Consider the following 20,321-nt stretch of genomic DNA (forward strand, 5'->3'; position numbering starts at 1 on the left):
CACCAGCACAGCAACCCCCACCCTCCCTCTTCACTGTCCACAGCCGGAGTGAAAAATGGCGCCGACGCGGGGACCTTTTATAGAATCCAAAACCCGCGAGAAACCGACAGTGCAAGGATGACGTTTTGCCTCGGATCGGGGGGGCTCGAATTTCTAAAATCCGAGCCCGCTCATTCCTAATATTTATAAATAAAAAATAATAATACATAGGTGTAGGCTAATATTTAAGGCCTCTGGATGTTATGGTTTGGTTCTATAAAACATCACAATTACATAATTTTATTACATTATTCAAAGGGTTACTGAAGCATGTTTCAACTCCGAAAATCTGCAAGAATAAAAATAAATGAACTCCGGGAGTTAATTCCAACTTTGCTGATTAGAGGCCACTACACAATGGCTTCATGGATTTTTAAAGTCCATTGAAGTACTTCAATCAAGATGTCTCTACAGTATACCATACTCACAAATTCCAAGAAATAGATTACATTTACAGAACTAAGCTTTTGATCACAGAATAATGACTGATTGCTGCTGGAAATGCCAATTTATAAAATATACTATTACAGTAGACAGTAACAACAAAATTGGCGAGTAGAACAGTGGCGTAACTAGGGTATTTAGAGCACAGGGTAAGATGAAAAACGGAGCCTCCCCCTCCCCCCCCCTAACATGCCACAAGGGGCGTTGCCACTGAAAATGGGGGCGTGTCAACATGACACACCACCGTTTTTCATCACTCTGGGAAAATTCCTTTCCATTCCATATGCACCTTAATACCTCCAGTAGTAGTGCCCCGTATGCAATGCCCCTGGTAATAGTGCCCCTTATGCAATGTCCCCAGTAGTAGTGCCCCTTATGCAGTGCGCCCTGTAGTAGTGCCTATTACGCAGTACCCCCAGTAGCGCCCCTTATACAGAGGAGGACCCACACACTATACACCATGTATGACAGGGACATATACAAACTAGACACCATGTACGACTAAACACACACACACTATGCATGTATGAAAGGGGGGACAAGCACTATGCACCATGTATGACAGAGAGTACAGGCACTATGCACCATATATGACAGGCACTATGCACCATGTATGACAGGGAGGACAGGCACTATGCACGATATATGACAGGGAGGACAGGCACTATGCACCATATATGACAGGGAGTACAGGCACTATGCACCATATATGACAGGGAGGACAGGCACTATGCACCATATATGACAGGGAGGACAGGCACTATGCACCATATATGACAGGGAGGACAGGCACTATGCACCATATATGACAGGGAGGACAGGCGCTATGCACCATGTATGACAGGGAGTACAGGCACTATGCACCATATATGACAGGGAGGACAGGCACTATGCACCATATATGACAGGGAGGACAGGCACTATGCACCATGTATGACAGGGAGTACAGGCACTATGCACCATATATGACAGGGAGGACAGGCACTATGCACCATGTATGACAGGGAGGACAGGCACTATGCACCATGTATGAGAGGGGGGGACACGCATTATGAACCATGTATGACGGGGATACACACAAAACACCATGTATGACAGTGGGACACAAACACTATACACCATGTAGGACAGTAAAAGGTAATAAGATTGAAAATGTTAAATCTAATCTAATCTAAAACATATTATATGGAAAAAAATACAGTTAGATATGGAAAATATATGGATATGGCTAATGATGGTATACAATTGTGTGCATGAATGAAGTAAATACTGTCCGTAAAAATTAGATGAAGTGAAGTAGAATACAAATAAGATCAAATACAGTTAATACAATACAATAGATCTGTTTCAGTTAAATTGAACAGATGTCTGTATGTAGGACATTAAAAATAGCAGTTAATTAGCAGTCTGTTGACACAAGAAAAAAAGAAATAAATAAAAAGTCAGCTTAATAGGTGCAATACTGTAGTTCAGAGGATAGTCATATTCAATATTGTAACAAAGCGTATTGATTTGTATCTTTGTCAGAGATACAATGACAGCTGGTAATGGTTGCTGTCTTAGGTTCAATGTTGCAGATTCCGTAAATAGTCTTTGGGTGCTTGCACCTCCTACCTCCTCTTGCTGTGCTGATTGCTTCTTAAGTGTTTGTTTGGCACAATCGTGTGCTGCTGTGGGTTTGTTACCACGCCCCCCTCTCCCCAGGATTGACAATACCGCCGGCGAGGTAGCGTGCACACATCGTCGGAGCGCCCACAGCAGCAGCTGCCGCATCCTATCCGAGGCAGCGCCTACACAAACCCACAGCGGCAGTTAGTGTGCTGACAAATAGACACACTACCATATCTCTCATTTCTCTTTCTGGTGCTATCGGGAAACCACCAGTGTCTATAGCTGCAACATTAGCTCACGTAACCCATCCACCCCATTCCTAAGTAGCGCACCAACACCACCCAACTTTCTATACCATGTAGGACAGGTTTACAGACAATATACATCATGTATGTCACGGCATTACACACTATACCACGTATCACACAGGAGAGAGAGAGGGGCAGGAGAGAGAGAGAGGGGCAGGAGAGAGAGAGTGAGGGGCAGGAGAGAGAGAGTGAGGGGCAGGAGAGAGAGAGTGAGGGGCAGGAGAGAGAGAGTGAGGGACAGGAGAGTAAGACACTGAGGGACAGGAGAGTAAGACACTGAGGGACAGGAGAGTAAGACACTGAGGGACAGGAGAGTAAGACACTGAGGGACAGGAGAGAGAGACTGAGAAGCAGGAGAGTGAGACACTGAGGGACAGGAGAGTAAGACACTGAGGGACAGGAGAGTAAGACACTGAGGGACAGGAGAGTAAGACACTGAGGGACAGGAGAGTAAGACACTGAGGGGCAGAAGAGTAAGACACTGAGGGGCAGAAGAGGCCGAGGGGCAGGAGAGTAAGAAGCTGAGGGGCAGGAGAGAGAGAGAGAGAGCGAGGGGCAGGAGAGAGAGAGAGAGCGAGGGGCAGGAGAGAGAGAGAGCGAGGGGCAGGAGAGAGAGAGAGCGAGGGGCAGGAGAGAGAGAGCGAGGGGCAGGAGAGAGAGAGAGAGCGAGGGGCAGGAGAGAGAGAGAGAGCGAGGGGCAGGAGAGAGAGAGAGAGAGAGCGAGGGGCAGGAGAGAGAGAGAGAGAGAGCGAGGGGCAGGAGAGAGAGAGAGAGCGAGGGGCAGGAGAGAGAGAGAGAGCGAGGGGCAGGAGAGAGAGAGAGAGCGAGGGGCAGGAGAGAGAGAGAGAGCGAGGGGCAGGAGAGAGAGAGAGAGCGAGGGGCAGAAGAGAGAGAGCGAGGGGCAGGAGAGAGAGAGAGAGCGAGGGGCAGGAGAGAGAGAGAGAGCGAGGGGCAGGAGAGAGAGAGAGAGCGAGGGGCAGGAGAGAGAGAGAGAGCGAGGGGCAGGAGAGAGAGAGAGAGCGAGGGGCAGGAGAGAGAGAGAGAGCGAGGGGCAGGAGAGAGAGAGAGAGCGAGGGGCAGGAGAGAGAGAGAGAGCGAGGGGCAGGAGAGAGAGAGAGAGCGAGGGGCAGGAGAGAGAGAGAGAGCGAGGGGCAGGAGAGAGAGAGAGAGCGAGGGGCAGGAGAGAGAGAGAGCGAGGGGCAGGAGAGAGAGAGAGCGAGGGGCAGGAGAGAGAGAGAGCGAGGGGCAGGAGAGAGAGAGAGCGAGGGGCAGGAGAGAGAGAGAGCGAGGGGCAGGAGAGAGAGAGAGCGAGCGAGGGGCAGGAGAGAGAGCGAGCGAGCGAGGGGCAGGAGAGAGAGCGAGCGAGGGGCAGGAGAGAGAGAGAGCGAGGGGCAGGAGAGAGAGCGAGGGGCAGGAGAGAGAGAGCGAGGGGCAGGAGAGAGAGAGCGAGGGGCAGGAGAGAGAGAGCGAGAGGCAGGAGAGAGAGCGAGGGGCAGGAGAGAGAGCGAGGGGCAGGAGAGAGAGCGAGGGGCAGGAGAGAGAGCGAGGGGCAGGAGAGAGAGAGAGAGCGAGGGGCAGGAGAGAGAGCGAGGGGCAGGAGAGAGAGAGCGAGGGGCAGGAGAGAGAGAGCGAGGGGCAGGAGAGAGAGAGCGAGGGGCAGGAGAGAGAGAGCGAGGGGCAGGAGAGAGAGAGAGCGAGGGGCAGGAGAGAGAGAGAGCGAGGGGCAGGAGAGAGAGAGAGCGAGGGGCAGGAGAGAGAGAGAGCGAGGGGCAGGAGAGAGAGAGAGCGAGGGGCAGGAGAGAGAGAGAGCGAGGGGCAGGAGAGAGAGAGAGCGAGGGGCAGGAGAGAGAGAGCGAGAGGCAGGAGAGAGAGAGCGAGGGGCAGGAGAGAGAGAGAGAGAGCGAGGGGCAGGAGAGAGCGCGAGGGGCAGGAGAGAGAGAGAGCGAGGGGCAGGAGAGAGAGAGCGAGGGGCAGGAGAGAGAGAGAGAGAGAGCGAGAGGCAGGAGAGAGAGCGAGAGGCAGGAGAGAGAGCGAGGGGCAGGAGAGAGAGCGAGGGGCAGGAGAGAGAGCGAGGGGCAGGAGAGAGAGCGAGGGGCAGGAGAGAGAGCGAGGGGCAGGAGAGAGAGCGAGGGGCAGGAGAGAGAGCGAGGGGCAGGAGAGAGAGCGAGGGGCAGGAGACAGAGAGAGAGCGAGGGGCAGGAGACAGAGAGAGAGCGAGGGGCAGGAGACAGAGAGAGAGCGAGGGGCAGGAGAGAGAGAGAGAGCGAGGGGCAGGAGAGAGAGAGAGCGAGGGGCAGGAGAGAGAGAGCGATGGGCAGGAGAGAGAGAGAGAGCGAGGGGCAGGAGAGAGAGCAAGAGCGAGGGGCAGGAGAGAGAGCAAGAGCGAGGGGCAGGAGAGAGAGCGAGGGGCAGGAGAGAGAGCGAGGGGCAGGAGAGAGAGAGAGCGAGGGGCAGGAGAGAGAGAGAGAGAGTGAGAGGCAGGAGAGAGAGTGAGCGAGAGGCAGGAGAGAGAGAGCGAGGGGCAGGAGAGAGAGAGCGAGGGGCAGGAGAGAGAGAGCGAGGGGCAGGAGAGAGCGCGAGGGGCAGGAGAGAGCGCGAGGGGCAGGAGAGAGAGCGCGAGGGGCAGGAGAGAGAGCGCGAGGGGCAGGAGAGAGAGCGCGAGGGGCAGGAGAGAGAGCGCGAGGGGCAGGAGAGAGAGCGCGAGGGGCAGGAGAGAGAGAGCGAGGGGCAGGAGAGAGAGAGAGCGAGGGGCAGGAGAGAGAGAGCGAGGGGCAGGAAAGGGCGCGAGGGGCAGGAGAGAGAGAAAGCGCGAGGGGCAGGAGAGAGAGTGAGGCACAGAAGAGTAAGACACTGAGGGGCAGGAGAGAGAGGCCAAGGGGACAGACACAGGGAAACCCAAAGGATAGACAGTAGGAAACAAGATCCATTCAATGCCAGGCATAACTGTTATAATATAAATAAACCTTCCTTATTATGAAAGTAATTGATGTGTCCTCTCACCGGGAAGAGGTTCTGCAGCAGCTGAACCCCCTCCTCCTAAAAAGATGTTCTGCAGCAGCTGAGCCCCCCTTCCCCCAGAAGACGTTCTGCAGCAGCTGATACCACCACCCACCCCCGGTTGTACCTTTCGGTCTGACGAGATGAGTTGTTCAGTGCAGTCGATTGATGCAGGGCCCGGAGAAGCCGCCTTGCTCCTGAGCTGAGCCGTGCAGTGGCTGGGGCACCAGGCTGCGGCTGTGCAGCATGATGAGGAGCCCAGCAGAGGTCGCAGCCTGTCACCGGCCGGAGGGTGCGACTATGAAGAGCAGCAGTAGTAGCGTCCGGCCCAGCCAATACCATTGCGCCTGTACAATCACCACCCCGGCCGCCAGGCAGCAGCCAATGGCAGCATGGCACAGTACAGAGGGGGAGGAGAGACCACCAATGAAGGCAGCTCAGGCCTGGCCACCAGAAAGACACTCACAGGACCCGGGACAGTATGTCACAAAGTAGGAAGGTACATTGTGCAACGAAAGGATACATTGCCTTGGCTGGTGGCACACACACACACACACACACACCCCCTGCTGGGCATGCAGTGGCGCCCAGGGCACGTGCCCTGCTTGACACCCCCCCTGATTACGCCACTGAAGTAGAATTACTACAGATATATGCCTAGTATCGCACAGGACACCTCTAGCTCGGAAAAGTGCAGCAACTCAACGTGGCATCGATTCCACAAGTGGACACAAGACCATCTGGATAGCTTCCCACAGCTCCCTGATATTTGTAGGTGCAGGACGTTGGGTGCGAATGGACCTTTCCGTTTATGTCCCATAAATGTTCGATGGGTTCATGTCAGGAAAACGTAGTGGCTACACCATTCGTCGGAGCTCTCCAGAATGCTCCTCAAACCAATTCTGGACAACTTGGGACCGATTGCACAGAGCATTAACCGGCTGGTACATGAGGTAATAAAATGAAAAGCATATAATGGAGTATAAAAACGCATGCATGAAAACCACAATTGTGGTGTCCACTGTTTGGTGCTAATCTGCTGTATTCTCTCTCCCCACAGGGGGCTACCCGTGGGGATCGAGGTATTTGCATCAAGCTTATTCCACTTCGATACATTCTGTGGATTTTTCCAGCTGATTCCAATAAGGGTGAGATACAACTATATGTTGGATTATTGTATCCCTTTTCAGACAGCTAAGTATCTTGCGGGCTGACTGTATTCTTTCTCATACGGGACAATTAATTATTGTATCCACTCCCAAGTGGATTACATCTTCATAACCACATTATTTCTGTGCTGTCAGCGACACTCTGACTATTAATTTATGTTAGCTTTCAATATCAGGATATCAAGAGATCAACATTATAGATTGCAGTCCTCTATTTGTCCATATTTAACCACAGTGGACACCGCAATTGTGTTTTTCATGCATGTGTTTTTATACTCAAATATATACTTTTCATTTTATTAGATTTTTAATTGTAATATTAGATTAATGTCTTTTTACATTTTATGTATTGATTTTTAAATGTGATTTATTGTATTGCTTTTGGGCATTTTTCTAGAATATAAATGTTCCTATTATATTGTTTATCCCTTCAGCGCTGTTCATTGATCTAGTCTATAGGCTACAGTCTTTGAGGAGAGGCTGCGCATGCGCAGTAGATGAGACAGAACAGAAACCAGAAGTAGGGATAGCGATTATTATAACTGTGCTGCAAACTCTTCACCGGGACAGCTGCTTATCACAATCGCTACCTCGGTAGTAACATTTTGATAACTTGCAGTCCATAGCGCCAATACTGTTTTAACTGAGCATGCACGAAGCTTGATTGTGCGTTTTTCTTCTGTTCTTTTTCCGCGTATGCACAAATGGATAGAGGTCGGACGGTAGCTGAGACGAACGAATGCTGCAGCTCGGGCAGCCCCTCCACAGGATTAAAGTTAAAACCAATACTGACTTTCACTATAACATTATGGGCAAAATTTAGTAAGTGGCGGGTTCTAAACCCCGGCGGTTTAGCGGCTGTTTGACGGTGGTTTCTAAATGACACCAAAACCACTGACTAGTCATTTTAGCCCTAGCCCTGTTGCATTCTATTCTAAAATGTGTTTTGACTGCGGTTTTGCAGCGGTATTGGCCTTAGTAAATCTGCGGATAGCAAAACCGCTTAGTAAATTTTGCCCTATGCGTCTAAGAACTAGACTAGATTGGAGTTAGTAGTTGTCTATTGACTCAAGAAAAATAAAACTATAGGTAAATGAAGCATGGATATAGTACTGAGAAATCTGAATCTAAAATGACTCATGTTGGTTGTTCAAATTCCTTTCAGAAATTCTTCTATATTAACTTTTCTCACGAAAATACAAATAATAGGTTTGTTACTAATAAATAAATACAATGTCTAATGCGGGGTATAAAAAAAAATGTTTTTTCTGATGACTTTGCGTGAAGAATGCATTATTTAATATTAGCCCAAAGTGTCTTGTTAAAATTGTTCAGAATAGTAATATTCTACACAGGGCGTCCTGAAATGGTAACATTATGATCCTTTTGCTAATGGATTGCAGCGTGTGATGCAGGCCATGACTAGAAAGAATGAAATGAGGTTTTACACATAACATTATATAACATATACTAAATTAACAAAAGATATTTAAATGGCACATGTGCAATATAAAAAATCTTAATGCACTAATAATGAGAATATTTGTATGTGCACAACTGTATGAGATAAGCATAGTATTACAGTATATATGGTTTAGCAAGAAAGTATACACTTTGCATGGAAAGTATAAACTAAATATAGATTATATAAAGCCTAATGCATAAAAATATATATATATAAATCCCACAGCACAGGTATACATCCCAAGTACCCCATTATGCTGCTGCTTCCCATACTATCCCAATATCATGGAGAATCCCGAAACAGTGGGTTCTCCCTGGCTCCCAAGGGAGTGTGACAGTTTCCCAGAAGCTGGGCCAAAGAAGCAGTGGCCGGAGCCACCGAGAGGAGACAAATTAGAAAAAGACTATGGGGCATATTTATTAAAGTTAAATTGGGGGCAATAGCTGTTTTCAGGGGATCCCTGCAAAAAATAAAAACAAGGAGGGACTGGAGCAGATATCTGCAGCGGTCCCACCATTTACGAACACAAAAGCAGCCCTCTTAGGTTTCCGTGGGGCTGTTACACTGTTGGATTTGCCAAGCTCTGGAATGCGTCACATTCTGGATCTTGGCCCCAGCCAGTGATGCCACCTGTAGATGCCATTTATGGGCTACTTTTACAGAGATTTTTTCAGAGATGGTTCCTCCGGATAAATCTCTGTCTGCCCCCATGGACACATGCTCAGGCCAACGTCCGTGCACGTGCAGTATGCATGCTGGAACCGAGCCCAGAAGCAGAGCAATAGAGTAAGCGATCTCTCTGTTTTCAGCTCTTCACAAGGAAAAGCTCTTATTGGAGCCCCTGTCCTGGCAAGAGAAGATAGCTTTTGAATTTTCCACTTTCTGAATTTAGACATAAATGATCACATCTGTATTCAAAATGCAGGATGCAATAAATAGGTCCCTATAGCTGTGTGCTGGAGGGTGGCAGCAATGTTTTGTGTTGTTCTTTAACAGTCTGTGAACAGTCCAAGTAACTTTGGGAATTTCTTTTTTTTCTTCTTCTTTGCAATCAAAGTTTCATTGAGTACTAAAACACAGAACATGCAAGATCTAGCGCCACAATAAAAGGTATCACTGAAGAAACATTATCAAAGAAAGTATGGAGAAAGAAAACAAGATACAAGTGTAAACAGACAAAATTGAAGCAAACAACGAAGAAAAAAAACAAAAATGAGCAGCAACATGAAATTAAAGGATGGGGTTGGGAAGTATGGGGAGGGAAAGATGGAAAGATGTCTAAGTGGGAGCCATCAAAACACAGTATTCTCAAGTCTTTGTAGCCCAACAAAAAAGGGAAGGGTATATCAGTTCTGTGAGAACTTCAATCCAAAGACTCTATAGGCGTGCACTCTCATAGCTAAATGTCAATCAAAATATCTTAAAACATAACCTTTATTAATTTTTGCAAGGAAAAAAGATTACAATGGACTTGCACAGATAAGGGAAAGGCAAGATATGAAAATAGAACAATAAACAATACAACATTAACCAAGTATGATAATCATAAAAACACCAGGTCAGATTGTTGCTGAGTATATTCAATAGATACGTGGAGTGACAACCTAGAGTATCAACACCCAGCAAGATAAGGTTAAGACAGTTAATAATGATGAAAGGAGTAAGGGGATGTAAGATACTGCAGCTAGGCTTTGCTGCTCCCTATCACACACAGGAGTGGAGGAGAGGGAGTGAAAGATCTGCTAGTGCTGTAACCCCTGGAAGTAGCAGTCAACAGTGGTCAACGTCATCAACCCTAACTTCTACTATAGGTTGTCTTGCTACATTGCATCGGACAATGAGATAATCAATGAGTCTGGAGTAGATACAACACCTTCAGCAGAGTATTCATCATAAAAATGTTGATCCGACTCAACCAAGACACTTTTAAAGCCCTCCATTTCTGAAAATCACATCTGAACGCCTGAATGATTGGGGAAAAGTTCAAGTTGAATTTGTCCACAATACGGTTAGGGATAGAAAACCCAATAGGAGAGGGATGCCAATAGTAGAGGAATGAGCTGCAGAGGGTGTCTACTATATGAGAAGGAGTACAAATTTTGAGAGCAGCCAAGTTGGAGAAATTCATTTTTTTATTCAAACAAGTAGCTAACAAGTTGTTGGCAAACAAAACCAAGTTGTGCTCAGAACCCCCAAACGAAAAGCCTGAGATGTCTGGATTGGCACTGGTCGCCCTAGAGAGGGCATCCATAGAGAAGATAAAAATAAGGGGAGCAAGGGGGCAACCCTGCCTCGTTCCATTTGATATGGTAAAGGGGTCACCCTCATGCAAGCCAAAGGGCTATCATAAAGTACTAGAATACAGGCACAACACAAATCACCCAGGCCAAGGTGCTAAAGCAACCCTTAATAAATCACCAACCCAAGCAATCCAATGCCTTCTCTGCGTCAGTGGATAGCAAGAGCATATGATATGTCAAAGTCGAGGTACAATAGACCAAATCAATAACTTTAGTGGCGTTATCCTTACAGTAGCTTCGCAAACCCAGCCTGATCTGTATGAATGCGATCAGGAAGCCAGGCTTTGAGCTGCTTCACAAATAACTTTAGGTTCACATTATGAAGTGAGATTGGGCAGTAGCTGGAACACTGGACTAGAACCTTGCATAGTGATATGAGCCTCTAGGGCCTGCAGGTGAAAGCAACTGGAATCAGAAATTTTGTTAAAGGCCAGGGGAAGCATAATAACCAACTTGCCCAGGAAAAAAATGTAATATGAGATGGTAAACCCATCTGGTCTGGGGCTCATGTCTGTCAGGGCAAACTTGATAGCAACAGCAACCTCTTGGTCAGTAAAAGGGAGACTCTAGGGACACAAACACCTCCCATGAGAGCTTAGAGTAGTCAGGATCAGGATCTGATTTGGACGGAGAGGTTAGACCCAACAGGAAAGGTAGAAGTGGGAGGAGACAAATTGTAGAGCAGACTATAATAGTGTTGGAACAATAACGTTATCTCCCCTTAGGAGTGTACACACCCTGACCCAATCTCATTTTGGATATACAAGGGCAAAGCCTTGCTGTCCTAGATCTTGAGCCAGAAGTTTACTAAGTTTGTTTCACCACTGACAGTATTTGTATCTACATCTCCGAAAAGCTTGTTTAACTTGATAATTTAGGAGTTTATTAAGTGCCAGGTGAGCTTCCGATAATTCCAGCTACAGATATTTCCTCATAAATGCATCTATCCTCAATATGCCATGTGGCATTAGACGCCTGGCGCAAATAAGCCACCAGATCCTGTGCGACTCTGCTAGTGCCGGGCATCTTTTTTGCAGAAAATATGCGACACTATGCTGATATTAGTCACCTCCAGGGTAGTTATGAAGAGCAAACTCATCCAAGGTCACTAACAATTTGCCCTTGCAAATGGGGTATTTAAGAATGAGCTTATCAATCCACCAGGACCAACTATGACTATGTGGAAGAACCAATTGCAGAGGCCTGGTCCAATGAAAGGAATCTATGGGGATAAAAAAATGATACGGTCTACTCTAATGTTGGTTGGGGGTGGGGAAAAATGTGTAGACACCGCAGATCAATCAGCTGATGGTCCAAAAATAAGAGGCACATCCGACGGTGTATACCAGTGGTTCCAAAACTCGGTCCTCAAGGCACCCTAACAGTCCAAATTTCCAGGATATCCATGCTTGAGCACAGATGGATTAATTAGTACCACAGTCAGTTTGATTTAACCATCTGTGCTCAAGCATGGATATTCTTAAAACCTGGACTGGTTTGAGGACTGAGTTTGGGAACCAGTAGTGTATACATAAAGAGGTGTGGGAATGGTCTTTTGAGGTATCTAAGAAAGGATCCATTGGCCATTTAAGGTCTCCACCCAAAATAAGGATACCTAACTGTAACAAGTCTATCTTGTCTAACACCTCGGAAAAGAAAGCAGGTTGATCTTCATTAGGGGTGTACAGAGATACCACAGTGAAGGCCTTAGACAATATTTGACAATTAAACAGAAGTTCCTGTCCCTCACTGAGCTGAGTGGTGGACACTTCCGAGATGAACAATCTGCTGGGAGACAGGATGGTAGTTAGTGTATTTCAGAGCAAAAAAAAAACTATATCTGATCGCTCTGAGCAAATAAAAATGTGGAAAATGAGAGTGCTTCTCATTAGTAATCTCATGTGGATGAGACATAGATCAGAGGGTAGGGGAGTGCAAAGACTCAGCCATAGCTATGAATTGGGAGCCACATTTGAACCAAAAAGACAACCCAACAGAGAATTGTGAATAACAAAATAGAGTCGTCGGGCTCCTCTGGTACTGCAAAACATAAAAAAGCAGTAAAACGCTGAGAGGGACGGGGGGAGCAGTTGAGCGATTATCGATGGTCTGCATGTGGGTCACTGCTGCGTTGCACGCTCGAATTGCGACCGCGCTCGCTGTGAGGATTCACTCGCAATTCACAGGAAGAGACCGTTTCGTGGGTGGTTATGGGGAGTTTTGGACAAAATGCGGGCGTGTCAGGGCCATTTCCTGGGCGTTTACTATTGTGAATGCGTACGCAGAGAATAAGCTCCAGTGTCTCGGTTATTGCGGCCATTCTGAATGACAATAGAGTCACTCGAGGAGTCTTGAAGACCTGCGTCCAGTGCCGCATTTGTGTACGCAGTTGCAGCCAGCTGCAAGGGCCCCGGTGGGCGCCACAATATAAATTCTGCTGGGTGATGCATTAGCATCCTTTAGCAATTGCTAAGCAGCAAAAATCGCACGTACAACTCTGAATCAGCCCTAAGTTAGCTACAGCAAGGACAAGTGTACCACGGAATACAGGAGTATCGAAGGCATAAACAAAAAAAAACATTCCATGCCTAAAATGTAGTATTAAGTCAGCCAGGGTCCTCTGAACCCGAACACTTTGGTTGGCCTTGTGATTTAGTGTTCTTGGGTGCCATCATGTGCCACAGGTGTCGAGAAAAGGAGAAGTCGGCTTGCAAGGATCCCTATATAATAGCCTAAGGCAACAGGGTAAGCAGTTTTATTCTGGGTACAGTCAATTATGTTGAGACAAAGGGTTAAACATCAGGCATGGTGACCAGATATTAACCAAGCAGCAGGGCACACACCACCAGCCCCACGTGCAGGTCGTAGAGGGAGTGCATGTTAGCAGAAAGAGTACATGTCCAACAGCTTTATGTATCCAATAGAGAAGAAAGGGGGCCCCTGGGTATTTGGGGGACTTTGCAGCTAGGGACAGATAGCTAAGATAAGTTGCGGAGCAGGATCTCCCCTGGGTGGAAAAGGCAGCAAGAGGCGGCAAGAGCCTAGCAGGAACTTGATTGTGGCACACATCACAGGATCCCCTCCAAGTTAAAGCAGACCCCTGGAGTGAGCTCATCCAGCTTCTTGGTGTTCATCAGCAGCCTGCAACGGTAGTGGATATATCCCCTTCAGTATTTGTACCTTGATATCATCAGTTACTGTCCAACATCATCCCTTATTATCCACATGGACATAGATGGGGACTATAAACCTGTGGCGAGCGAAGTGAGTCACCGTGCCCGAAGCGCGGCGTGCAAAGCAAGCCAACAAGGGAACAAATTTCTTCTTTTGGTGGACTTTATGGGCATGGAACTGCATTTCCGCCCTCACTCCACGTCACTTCCAAGTACAAATACTGAAGTGGATCTATACACTACCAGCCTGCAACGCCGTTGGGAAGCAGGGTGTCCCAGTGGAGCAAATAGGTTGAAGCAGCACGTTTCCCCAAGCTTTGTAGGTGTTGGGAAGGTAGAGGGACTTAAAGTTGCATATTGACGTTAATTCCCCTTCGGACCTGGCGGCTGTTTTTTTTTTTGCAACATGGTGCTGAGGACTGGTGGAGCTCATCCTCCGCAGTCTTCGATCAGGAGGACAAGCCTCACTCGTCCCCCGCTACTTCAAGTATTGGAATCCATAGTATCTGACAGAGCAGGATAATAATTTTCACTTAAATTATTATGATTTGTAAATGTGAACATTATTTATTTTTTTGCTTTAATTTCTCTGCATTTGATTTAGGAATTCAAAAAAGCTTCAGAATCTTCTTATTTATCACTGGAGTTCTCAGAACGCAAGTCCCCTGTCCTTGCGAGAGCTGCTCAGCTGCAACAGATTTTTTACAGTTTCATCCTGGGCACCAGGAACTACCTCTACTTGTAGTGTCAGATTTCTGCATCGAAGCAGCAGGATAAGAACATCCTGGTTTGGGTCAACTACAGACTCAAGTGAAATTTTCTGATTGTTGGACCGTACAGAGTAAGGTTCAAGAATGTCACTCCTGATTACTACAGTTAGTTTAGCTCTCCAAAACTTTGCTGTTACTGAGTCTTCTATTTACATAATTATTATGCTTGTTCTTTGTTCTTCTGTGTGTTTGTCAATATACAGTACTGCAGTTGTTTTTTGACTTTGTTGAACACATTGGCATCATTTAGGTGTGCCCTTCTCCATTCTAGATGGGAAGAACTTGACGTGGTTGGCCAGCTGGACATATTATTGCAACATTTTGGAACCAACATTCCCTGTATTTACAGTTTGAAAAGTATGTAAGTGCCGAGTTTGTATGTTTTTTTTTTAATGTAAATTGTGTGGCCACATACCAAGGGCACCCCAGATAATTGCGTCCCGTGGATTATATATATATATATATATATAGGTTGGGTATAGCCGCCGGGTGAAGTGCTGACGCCAGAAGACTGAACGGTCAGAATCCCGACGGACAAGATAAGTACCTTATCCCTACCCCTCCCCCCCAACCCTAACACTCCCAGGTTGGTGCCTAACCCTAAATCCCCTCGGGGGTGCCTATGCCTAAAGCTAACCCCCCCTGCATGCACCATCAACCTAACCCTCCCAGGGAGGTGGCTAACCCTAACCTCCCCCCGGGGGTGCCTAACCCTAACCCCCCTTCCCCTAGCCTAACCCTAAGCCTCCCCTGGGGGGTGCCTAAACCTAAGTCCCCCAGGGGTGCGTAAACCTAACCCTTCCCTCTGCGGCTAACTCTAACCCTGTCTCCGCTTACCTTTGTTCGGGAAGTAGTCTGTCGGGATTCTGCCATCGGGATAAAGATAGGCGTCAGGATTTCGACGCCAGTATTCCATTAGACGGCTTCCCAGGCATTATAACTACATCCCATATAGCTTCATGCCAGAATCTACAGCGCATGCACGGGTCTCTGGGAAAATGGCGTCCGCGCCTACTTTCCCGGGGGACTTCTTTTCTGCTCATGCGCAGATCACTGGGAAGATGGCCGCCGCCATTCTCCCAGTGAGTGTTTGCTGCTCTGCAGTGCCAGTCCGTCGCCCCGGAGCAGCACTTCGGGAATCGGCGGAGAGGTAAGTATGATTACCTGTGGGTGCAGTGTGTGATGTGTGGGCCCCCTGGACCTTGCACCCATTATAAAGATGCCTGTGGTTGGCACTTGAACTAAGAAGCACATTGGAAGTTAATTGTTGTTTGCAATATTCACAAGTATTTTCATGAACTTTTTTATGCTGCTTGTTTCCCAGAGGCACTGGAGTTATTTGCAATCATTGAAAAGAAATTTAATTAAAGTACAGCTGTCTGATTTTCACATGCCCATGAGCCTAAAAAACATACAGTAATAAAACTTGAAAATATCAAGTGGAAACAGTTTTGTAGATTTATATTTAAATCACATCAAAATCAATGCATGAATCTCTTACCCGCCACCACCAGTAATGTAATTGTAACCCCTCGATCCTAATCCATAACCATATCGTTCTCCCAGGAAGACGGGTTCATTAGAATCATAGCAACTGAGTAGTTTCTGTAATCTTGGGAGGCTGGGCAGAAATAAAGCAAATAAAATAAAATTAACTCAAAAAGTTCACAAAAACAAATGCTATATGCATTTTAACAAAACTACACAAAATGATTTAATTTACAATGTCATATTGTATTTTTAAATACAAATCGATGAGACTGACACTGTATATAAAGAAGTGAACTAAAATACAGGCAATATCTATATCCTGCACACCCTGCCTGGTACAGTAACTAAAATGCAAATAATAAACCCTCATAAGATGTCGATATACCTGCTTGGTGCTGAACACCATTAGATGGCCTAGCTCTAATATTTATATAGCAGGGAATTTACCATGCACTAAGGTAAGGGACGTGGGACTTTCTATTGAAACAAGGCTGTCTTCTGCTTCATTTGAAACGGGGCTCAGCAACGGGCAGGTTTGGCGGACCTCCCTAAAGAGGCTCCTTCACCCCAGAAATATGGTGAGAATAGGGGTTGTGTGTGGGTATGGGCTTGCTATGGTACATTACAGGTACCCTACGGAGTAAATCCCATGCTAACCGACCTAGGGCTGTTTGTCACTATTGTATGGGTGCTCCATTTGGGTTTGCCGGCTATATGATTGGCATAGTATTGAATTGGTATTTTCTCAATTTAACGAAACCAGCCTAGTGCTGCGATTACTTTTCAAAGGGAAAGGGGGCACATGACTTTTTTTCCCATTAATTTATTTTAAAGCCCCTACTGTTGTTAGGATACACTACTCTCTTCCTCAGTTCTGCCTCTCTAAGGGGTATATTTACTAAAGTGCAGGTTTACAAAAGTGGAGATGTTGCCTATAGCAACAAATCAGATTATATCTATCATTTTGTAGAAGGTACTAGATCAATGCTAAGTAGAATCTGATTGGTTGCTATGGGCAACATCTCTACTTTGGTAAACCCACACTTTAGTAAATATACCCCTAAGTGTAGAGAGCATACAATCTATATTACTAGCATATGCACCCACATAGATTAGGATTATTTTTTTTTGTGAGAAGCCAACTAGCCTACCAATATGTCTTTGGAGTGTGAACCATGCTTGCCTACCCTCCTGCATTCCACAGGAGCCTCCCGCTATAAGCTGAGAGCTCCCGCTACCCCAGAAAGTAAGTGGGTCCACCGGTTTTCTCCACTGCCCCATCTACACTCAGCAGTGTAACTGCGCATGCTTTAGTTGGCTGAGGCGGGGTCTGTACTCAAGGACATGACGGCGCATGACATGACATTTCGCCGGCCACCATGGGGTTGTGGGTAGCGGTCTCAGTCACTGCCTTACATGGGGAGTGTGTACCCTTCACCGGGCTCCTTTAGAAGCATTCAGCCGGCCTGGCAGCCTGGAAGCACTTGTTGCACTTGTGCGGCCCCATCATTTGAACCTCTCCTCTGTTTTTAGTAGAAAGGTAGACTTTTTTTTTAAATTCATCCGGCCAGTGTTGGATTCAGTGGACGGCAGCACTTACGCTAAACCTCACTCTCTACCACGGAATGGTGGCAACTAGTAATGTGCCCAGACCTAACCGGGGCTGACCACAGCAATTGGTTGCCACCCTGGGATTAGTCACCACAGCAGCGCGGCACCGATTCCTGCTCAGCAACTCCCCAATACAGTGACAGTGTGTGAGCTCTCCCCTCTGCCCCCGCAGTGTGCACCCCTGTAGCCAGCCAGTCTACCCCCCCCCCAGTGTGAGCTGATATGGTCAGCAAACCCCATCAGTATGAGCTGATGTAGATAGCCTCCACCCTCCCCAGCTGTGAGCATCCCTATAGCCAGCCAGTCCAACACTCCACCCATGTATTGTGCATCCAAACATGCTCCCCATAGTGTACACCCGAGAAGTCAATCCCCATCCCACCCCCACCCCTGTATTGTGCACCCCTGTAGCCAGAATCCAACACAGATCTTCTGCCTATGAGATCAGATAAAACCAGGAAACGGGAGACTGCAGTCTGTGAGCAATACATGTTTTACTGAAATAATTTATAAGAAACTGTTAGATAACACAGTTCTATCCTGACAGCCAGGATTTAATCTACATCCCCTTAGAACATAGGGTCTATTTGTCACTGCTTTTTATCTCTAATACATAAACTTCATACACAAACCTGCTCTGGCAGCATGCTGCTCCTAGTACTATAGTTTTATACTTCCACTGCAGGACTGACACCTGAATAGCAATAGATATGCCCATTGGTAGAGCTAGACACGACCCTTGAGTGGAGCTGGCCATGCCTCCCGTCCCCATAAAGGCGTGCCGCGAGCATTCTACAACCATCTAGAATCTCCCTCAAACTAGTTTTCAAAAGTAGGCAAGTATGGTGTGAACCTGGAGGAAGCACTCACAAATACAGGAACATACAAACTTCACACAGATAAAGCCCTGGCTGTAAACAAAAGCCCAATGCTATTAGGCAGCAAAGCTAACCATTGCCCTGCTATGTTGCCTATTAAAATACAGTACAACAAAGATAACAATATATTTTATTTGTGGACTGATAACGTATAAATATATATCTTAACCACTTAAGTGGCAATTTTTTTTCCCCAAAAAATGCTTAGAAATTGACAGTTTTTGATGATTGAATTGGGTCAAGAACATCTATTTAAAACGTATCCAACACCATTTTATTAAAAATGTTTATTTTTTTAAAACAAATAACATTAACATCGATTTTTAGTATATGGGCCATCGATACATAGGACCATTGATGTTCGGAACATCACGACTATCACGATTTTCATTTCCACAGTGGCTGCTCCTCTGAGCAGCTGCCAGGTACACACTGGGGCGAGGGGGGGCTGAGGGGTGGTGACTGCAGTGCTGACTGATCAGCAGCACGGCAGCCACTGGGGGAGGGTGCAGGAATGCAGAGGGCTCGAGAGGTCCAACTGCTATTGGCGGCTGGTGGAAGATTATCTTGAGCAGCCACCCACTGTGCAACGGTGCAGCTGTACATCGCTCATGGCTGTCAGTTAATGCACTGCCTGGTGTGGTCACAAATGATGCGATCATGCCAGGCAAGTGGTTAAAAGTCCCACTTTCGACAAGACAGTCCTGGTTTTGGTGGACTGACCCGCAATCTAGAGTTTCATCCCGATATGCGGGGGTGGGAAGCATTCTGTACAAACACTGGGGGTGTGGAATAAAAAGACCTCCAAATTTTGGGAGCTATGTTTAAATACTGTATAATTTCAAAATGTATAGCCTAGTGTTGCAAACATTACTTAGATTACATTTTTTTTTTTATTTCAGTATGTCCTTCATCGTATATCAAAGTCAGGAAAGATTCAACAGGACTGCAGGTCTATTCCCTGCTTTGTAATATCAAGCAGCTTGTAACAAGGATTTTACTGTACATGCTCACTGACACTTACCCAAGTGCAGATATGAATATATATCACAAGCATAAATGTAAATTGAAAGATGTTTAGGAATTATGAGCTACAGTATTTAAATAGAAATCATCGCTGCTTTGGAAAGGTCTCGGAAAGGTCTTTACAGTCTTGTCGTTATAACGCACATTTAACAGATGACATCTCATTTAGCTTTCCGAGAAGTGAATGCATAAATAATTATGTGCAATTTCTATTCACCTACGAGATGAAGTGATTCCCAACATTTTTGGGCCTGATTCAGAACGGCACTCAAGTCTGCATTGCAAATTAATCTTGCGATTTTTCACACAGCGAATACGTGCAAGTCAAGTATATGAACCATGAGCAACTACGGGTGCGATGCTGTGAGACAGCAAAGCTGTATGTATCTCAGTCTCGCGGATCAATGGGTGTTAACTATGCATCCGCATGTAGGCTAAATGTCCTGAGGGCGAGTCATGGGTGTATGATTAATAGGGGTTTTGAACAACTTTTCACCTGCTCAGGAGGTGGTGAAAACTTTTCGCGTCTAATGGTATGGAGAATTCTACCCGCAAAAAGCTGCGTCTAATAGGATTGCAAAATCACTACAAAGTTGCACGAAAAGCAGTTTTATTTAATTCCTCTCTTTGTATTTTCATTAAATATCATTAGTCTTTTTTTCTCATTCTAGTACATCAAAAAAAATGTAACTAAAATGGCCGAAAAAAGGTTTTCTTTTAATTAAAATTTAAAGTGAACCAAGGCAAACCTTTTTTGTTATTTTTATAAATACCACAAATAAAAAATTATTATTTCACCATTCTAAAAATTGCAAGTAGCAGAAATCTTCGTTTAGGTTTTGATAAAAAAAACAAAAATACACTTCAAAATGACAATACATTTTTTTTTTACATTTTCGCCATCTAAATTTAAACACTAATCATGTCTAGGAATAATATCACAGTCCAACAAAGCCTGCCATTTTTTAAACTAGGAAACATACAGTACTGCATTAAATGAGAGGAATCTTTTTTTTAATTGACACAGTAGGGCTCCTTC

The 20,321-nt window shown here is 46.2% G+C and overlaps 1 protein-coding gene across 4 annotated transcripts in view; it reads right to left on the reverse strand.

The window, feature by feature from the left end:
* B3GLCT (beta 3-glucosyltransferase) overlaps nt 1–20,321 on the reverse strand; it is a 410,530-nt gene that overhangs the window by 20,608 nt on the left and 369,601 nt on the right. For all 4 annotated transcript variants that reach the window (XM_088460254.1, XM_088460251.1, XM_088460252.1 and 1 more), the window contains one exon: nt 15,778–15,897. In XM_088460254.1, coding sequence (XP_088316380.1) covers nt 15,778–15,897 — 120 coding nt within the window. The remainder of the gene's footprint in view (nt 1–15,777; nt 15,898–20,321) is intronic.

Source organism: Taudactylus pleione, unplaced genomic scaffold (genome assembly GCF_031769625.1).
Source record: "Taudactylus pleione unplaced genomic scaffold, aTauple2 ptg000043l, whole genome shotgun sequence".
NCBI lineage: Eukaryota > Metazoa > Chordata > Amphibia > Anura > Myobatrachidae > Taudactylus > Taudactylus pleione.